A 6,658-nucleotide genomic window follows, 5' to 3' on the forward strand; every position below is an offset into this window, starting at 1 on the left:
GGCCACCTGGCAGGCTGCAGCTGTCTGAAAGAGGGCTCGCCACGGTTGGGGGCCAGCATGGGGTGTTGGGGGCCGGCATGGGGCGTTGGGGGCCGCATGGGGCGTTGGGGGCCGGCATGGGGCGTTGGGGGCCGGCATGGGGCGTTGGGGGCCGGCATGGGGTGTTGGGGGCTGGCATGGGGTGTTGGGGGCCGGCGTGGGGCGTTGGGGCTGGCATGGGGTGTTGGGGCCGGCATGGGGCATTGGGGCCGGCATGGGGTGCTGGGGGCTTGCTGGCTCCCCACGCGCTCCCTTGCAGGTCTGTAAATATGACTTCGTGGAGGTGCGCAGCGGCCTCTCGCCCGACGCCAGGCTGCACGGCAGGTTCTGCGGCTCGGAGACGCCCGAGGTCATCACCTCACAGGGCAGCAACATGCGTGTGGAGTTCAAGTCTGACAACACAGTCTCCAAACGCGGCTTCCGGGCCCACTTCTTCTCAGGTGTGTGGGTCTGGAGCCGGGTCCCCCACGGGGGGGGGCCCCGCAACTCAACGCACTCCCAGTCTCTGGAGCGCCACCCCTGGTTTCTGTATTGGTAGAATGGCAGTTCGGGCTAAGGCTGTGTGAGAACTAGCTTAGTTTAATGTTTAGAAAGTGTGGAAGCTCTGCCCCTCCCCAGGGTAAATAAATGATACTTGGTAGTTATTTTTATTATTATTACTATTACTGTTATTATTAACCTAACCGGTAGCAGGAATGAAGAACAGATAGATTCATGAAACTGCCTTAGAAGCCTGGAGAAGTCAACACGCCCAGAGCTAAGTAATACCCAGCAAACCAGATGCCCTCCTGCACCCCGTGAGAGGATAGTCTAAGCCTGGGCAATCAGGGAGGCTTCCTGGTGGAGGCAACTTCTGAGCAGGGCTCTGGTGAGGGACATTCACAAGTTGGCTACTCCTCTTAGGAGAGTCCGTTGGTCTCCCCAGACAAGGACGAGTGTGCGAAGGACAACGGCGGGTGCCAGCACGAGTGTGTCAACACCTTTGGGAGCTACCTGTGCAGGTGCAGGAACGGCTTCCGGCTCCACGAGAATGGCCAGGACTGTAAAGAGGGTGAGGCTGGGTGGAGGCCTACCGGCCCCGGAGTGTGTCCATGCATATTCGAGCCCCTTCTTGGCATCTGTCCGTCTGCTGCAGAGTGACTTAGCATAGCTCATTCCTTCAGGAGGCTTATGGGGGCCCAGGAGCCTCTTGAGTTTGCATTGTGAAGTGGGGGGAGCCTCTGGCTCTGGAATCAAACTACCGATTCAAAACCTGGCTGTACTACTTACAAGCTGTGTGACCTTGGCTAAGTTACTTAACCTTTCTGAGCCTGTTTCTTTTTCCCTTAAAAAGGGGTCAAATATCCACCCTTATTAAAATTTGTGTAGAGATTAAATGAGAAAATACCTGGAAAGATTTTTTTTTTTGGCAACTCTGGCACTCACTAAACTCTGTGTCATCTGTGGCATACTATGAAGGTCAACTGCAAAATAGAATTGGGGAACTTTGGTCTCTGCTCCATTCACTATTGGGAGTTCTGCAGGGCCAGACGGCTTTGAATGTTCATTCATTCTGGAAAAAGCCCCCTGCTGATCGTCGCTGCCCTGTGAAGGAGCTGAGAGCCCACCAACACACAGGCCTCCAGGCCTGGGTCTCAGCCACAGAGCAGAGGCTGTCAAGGGTGAGGGATGATCTGGGGGCCCCCTCTCTGAGTTAGGGACTTGGTGGGGGTGCAAAGCCCACCTCCTCAGCCCCCTGTATTTCCTAGTCACATAGCAAAGGCAGAGCTGCGTTCCAGTCCTGGCTCCCTCAGCAACAGGTCACTTTCCTGCTCTAAACTCACATTCCCAGGTGGAAAGTACAAAGCGTAAATGCTTAATGCAGTGCCCAACACAGGGAGGCACCGTGCTCGCTAAATCGTTGCTCCTGAAGGAAGCCTGAGGACCGACCGCTTTGTGCCAGTGGTGTAGGAACCAGGGCAATTTGTGCAGCCCTAGGAGGGTGAGGTGGGGTGGGGGGGAGGTCCTCAGGATGGGGGGAGGTACCCAGAAGGCATGGTGATGAAGAGGCGCTTTGTTAGCACTGGGAAGCCTTTTACAAGCATGACTTCACGTGACCACTTTTGTCCCCAAGGGCTGGGACCCTTATAAAAGGCCTAGAGTCCCACAGCTTATATGCAGGGTTTGGGGCAGGATTGGGACTGACGACCCTGGTCTTCACCACTAGCTTCTGGTGAACATGGTGAAGAGCGTGCTGTGAAGGATAAGAAGGCAGGGGCGTCGAGCACACCAGCAAACCTCTGAGCCTGGCCACACTTGCTTCAGGGTGACCTCTGCCCACGTTTGCTAATGACTGGGTGTGACGAATGAGAGGGAGGGGAGGAGACCCTTCTGGAAGCCTCTGGAGCTGCCCACAGGTAGATGACCTCTCTGCATGTTTGCTCCGCCCTCTAGCTGGCTGTGTGCACAAGATCAGCAGCTCAGAGGGGACCCTGGAGAGCCCCAACTGGCCTGACAAGTACCCCAGCCGGAGGGAGTGCACCTGGAACATCTCTTCAACTGCCGGCCACAGGGTGAAACTGGTGAGCCCCTTCCCTAGCCGCGGACAGCACCCCCTTTCCTCAGCTGGAAGATAAGGGCGCTCATGACCCCTCCTGGGCCACCATGAGGGCTACGGGAAGAGACACTCAGCCCAGGGTGGCACCTGAGCATGGCGTAGCTAGTGCCTGTTCTAGGTGTGGGTCTCAGCTGCGGTGCTGTTTGAGATTCAGTGGTGTCCAGTTGAAATTTTTCTCAAAACAATACATCCTCAAGGCAAAAAATATAATTAGTACAGAGCGAAAGAGGAAACCAAAGCTTTCAGATGCCCACTCTAGAGCTGAACATTTTCTTGCGAGTCTTTCTGTTAGTGTGCCACGGAGGGGCACCCCAAGGCCCCAAACGGGCACCCCAAAGCCCCAAACCTGCACGCTATAAGGGATCTGGCCATCCATGAGCACAAAGCAAATCAGACTCTCAGTGTGAAAGAATGTTAAGGACAGTCGTTTTCTAATAAAACACCCCAAATCACCCATGCCCCCCCAACAGCGCTGGCTTGAAACCCGGCTACCGCCAGAGAGCTTACCACAGACGGGTATAAGACGCCCCCTGGCGGGCAACCCTCGGAAAGGGTTCTGAAGCAGGTCCCGGAAAGTTGGGGCTAAATAAAGGAGCAAAATCAACGGACAAATCAACAAAAGTAGCCACAGGTCTCTCCATGGCTCCTTCGTACTGCCCAGAAGTATCCGGATGAGAGTCAGGCTCAGAAGCCAGAGGGATCTCCTTCTTCCTTCCCTTTTTCAAAGCCACTTGCCTTCCCCTGTCAGCTTCCCCTGGCCACTTGGTGAAGTGCCCTTAGCTCAGTGTTATGGAGCTAGTGTTACGGAGCTGTCTCTAACATTGCCAGAAGTTCCCTACGCAAGACCATCATGTACTACACATGCAAGGGAAGTAAGTCACGTCCTTCCAACCGAAGCTTCTCAAATGGACGCATCTAATTCATATTCTTCTATATCTGGTGTTTTTCTCAATACACAGTTGATTGAGATGTTTCTGTTAATTCTTTCTTGAGTTAAACAAAATGCATCTTCCACACCTGTCTTTAAAGTCCTGACCTGCACGGGCCGGCCGCCCCCATACCACCCTCAGTTATTCCAAAGGAGGATGGAGTCTTCTGTCCAAGTCCTGTTTCTCAGGCCCCGCCGACTCCCAGGTCCTGGGCATGCGCCCCCACCCCCCTGCCCAGCTGGAGAAGCTGCGTTCCAGGCAGTTTTAAAATGGGTCCTGTGACTTTAGAGATGAGTAGGCTCTTCTGAAGGCACAGGAGGTGTCTGTGAATTACGGGCAAGAATCAGGAGGATGGAGGAGAGCGGAGGAGAAGGTGGTAAAGGTGTGAGCGATGAGGGCGTCTGTCCAAGGCCTTGCAAGGGCGTGCACTGTGGAGCGAGGGGGCAGGGCACCTGGTGAAGAGCTCCTGTGGCTGGTGTCCCTGCAGCAGGCCTGGGCGTGGAAAGGTAGCGAAGGCAGGATCCCTGACTGCAGGTGACCACAGCAGGCACCTAATGTGCATGGCCGCACAGATGGGCAATGCTCTGGGCTGTGACTCCTGGTCCGACAAAACAACCCAGAATCTGGTGAAGGGAATGAGGGTGCTCCGACTGAGGCACCCCTTCGCAAAGACCGTCATCTGCTGGAAAATGGCTGCAATGGCAACATGAATCGTGGGGACGGCGCCTCCTGTGGCTGGGAACGCACAGCCACAGCACTGGAAGCAGTATGTGAGCTGAAGGCCTTAGGAGTTGCAGCGGCCAGAGCTAACCCACACCCCAGATTCATCTTCGGTCCCTTCCGTACGTTTCTTGATCTCTTTTTGGGTGGTACTGATTATGCTCTATCTTCATGTGAATTGAATACTGTTTAAGAAACTGCTGTTTTAAGAAATTGGAGCTCCCCAGAGGTCTTTGGGGACCCATGTTGCTGTCACTGTGAAGTCTCCCCATCGTTAATGGGGCGACCAGGATGGTAGATCCAGCACAGGGTTGTGGGACTAAATAAGGGGGCCTTTGTAGAGTGTGCGAAGCTACTCCTGCCCCGCCGGAGCACTCGGCCGCTGCTGGAGGATCAGGATGGAGGCTGGAAGGGCAGCTTGGACTGCGAGCCTGGCCCCCGGCTCCGGCGGTCAGAACATCCACAGGCGATGACCGCTGCAAACATGGTTTTCCTTCTGTGAGCGTGTTAAGTTTACATGATGAAAGAAGAAAGTAAGAGCAAAGAATTGGGGGCAGAGGCACCTCCCACAGCGCCCCTCCTCTCCCAGCCCTGGAGGGGGCCCAGCCCAGCAGTCGGGCCTCACTCTCTGCTCTCCCCGCAGACTTTCAGCGAGTTTGAGGTGGAGCAGCACCAGGAATGTGCCTACGACCACCTGGAGCTGTTCGACGGCCCCGACAGCCAGGCCCCTGTCCTCGGCCGCTTCTGCGGCAGCAAGAGGCCAGACCCCGTGGTGGCTTCGGGCAGCAGCCTGTTCCTCAAGTTTTATTCGGATGCGTCCGTGCAGAGGAAGGGCTTCCAGGCCCTGCACAGCACAGGTACAAGGCCAGGCGCGTTGGGGATTTCGCTGGTTCCCGTGAGGGCTGGGGCTGGCCAGGGGCTGGAGCTGGCCTGGGGCTGAAGGCGGGGAGCCGGAGGGTTGCTCTCTGTTCTGACCATTTGGGATGGAGCCTGTGTGTGGTAAAACGTCTCTGAAAACCTGGCGGGCCCCTGAGGCAGGGTAGGGCAGCCTTGCTGCTCCAAGTGGACAGCAGTTGGAGAGGGCAGAGCTCCCTTGGGCCACATTTCTTCCCTCTCTTTTAAGATTTTATTGGTAATGTTGCTGCTCTGGGAAATCCAAAGAGCTCGAGCTGGTGGTGGAGAAGAACCCTTTTACCCTCTAAGGACCTGTTCCAGAAAATGAAAAGTGCTACTGTTCCCCATTATCATTCTTCCACTTAACATGTAAACAGCTTTACTCTCCTGTGGAAGAAACTGGATGTTTATGAACTACCTTGTTAAACAGAAGAATGGCTCTGCGCTTTAGCTATTAAAATGCCACCCCCTGGGGTGAGAACCCCCAAGCCACTCTGACTGAGTCTGGCCTTAGACTGTGGCCTTTTGGCCAAGACGTGGCTGCTGTGGCCTTTCAGAGTCCAACATCATCACCATGGGTCCTAGATGCCCCCGCACACACGCAGATTTTTTTTTTCAGCTCCAGAGATATGTATTCAGTTAATGAAAATGGCAGCCAGCTTCCTGAGGCTGTGCAACTCGCCCCTGCCTGGTCAGAAGTCATTGCTTCCAGGCTCGCTCTGGCTCCTGGCGGAGGTGGGGGCCTGCGGAGGTGGGGGGGAGTCCCAGCTCCCCCCCCCCCACCCAGGGGAAGTTTAAAAACCAGTGACTTGGCCCTTTTGACAGAGCATAGGGCTCCAGGTGGGTGGGGTCCTGGCGAGAAACCAGGGTATATCCAGATATGGGTTTAGGATTTAGGGAGAATTTATTAAGGAGTGTCTATAAAGGGGTGGGCAGCTGGGGGATACCTCAGGGACAGTGCAGCAAGCCCAGGGTGAGGGGCTTCAGGTCAGGTGTCAGAGGTGGGAGCCGTTCCTCCTGGAGCCAGAGGCCCCAGGCAGGCAGGGACCCAGAGAGCAGCACCTGTGGCCAGCAGCCCTCTCTCCTCTGATCTCTTGTGAATCCAACCAGAAGGCAGAGGACAGAGGGCCAACCCAGGTGGATCCAGAGTTGGGTATCTGGGATCTGGAGGAGTTGGGGAAGAAGGGAGAAAGGCTGAAGCAGGTAGAAGAGGATGTGTCCTTCATGGCTCAGAAATGTGATGTTTCCAGAAGCAGCACAGACCCAGGGGCGGTCAGAACACCAGGGCCAGCCGTGGGCAGTCAGACTGCCCTGGGGTGGCCCACTCGCCCCCAGGAGCTCAGACAGCGGGTGGCAGCGGGGCCTTGAACAAGTTGAGGATGGGCTGTGGAGAAATTGCCTCCAGAGTGTCTGGTACTTTTTTTTTTTTGAAGATTTATTTGTGCATACAGAACTGGGGTACAGGCCAGAGGAGCAGGGG

The 6,658-nt window shown here is 55.7% G+C and overlaps 1 protein-coding gene across 1 annotated transcript in view; it reads left to right on the plus strand.

Annotated features, from left to right (window-relative positions):
- Positions 1-6,658, plus strand: part of TLL2 (tolloid-like 2) — a 104,849-nt gene that overhangs the window by 93,712 nt on the left and 4,479 nt on the right. Inside the window, exons 17-20 of the mRNA XM_004681026.2 lie at positions 299-479; positions 965-1,090; positions 2,473-2,600; positions 4,928-5,141. Of these exons, the coding sequence (XP_004681083.1) occupies positions 299-479; positions 965-1,090; positions 2,473-2,600; positions 4,928-5,141 (649 nt within the window). The remainder of the gene's footprint in view (positions 1-298; positions 480-964; positions 1,091-2,472; positions 2,601-4,927; positions 5,142-6,658) is intronic.

The sequence above is a fragment of the Condylura cristata genome, unplaced genomic scaffold, assembly GCF_000260355.1.
Source record: "Condylura cristata isolate star-nosed mole 26May11 unplaced genomic scaffold, ConCri1.0 scaffold00011, whole genome shotgun sequence".
In the NCBI taxonomy this organism is placed as follows: Eukaryota; Metazoa; Chordata; class Mammalia; order Eulipotyphla; family Talpidae; genus Condylura; species Condylura cristata.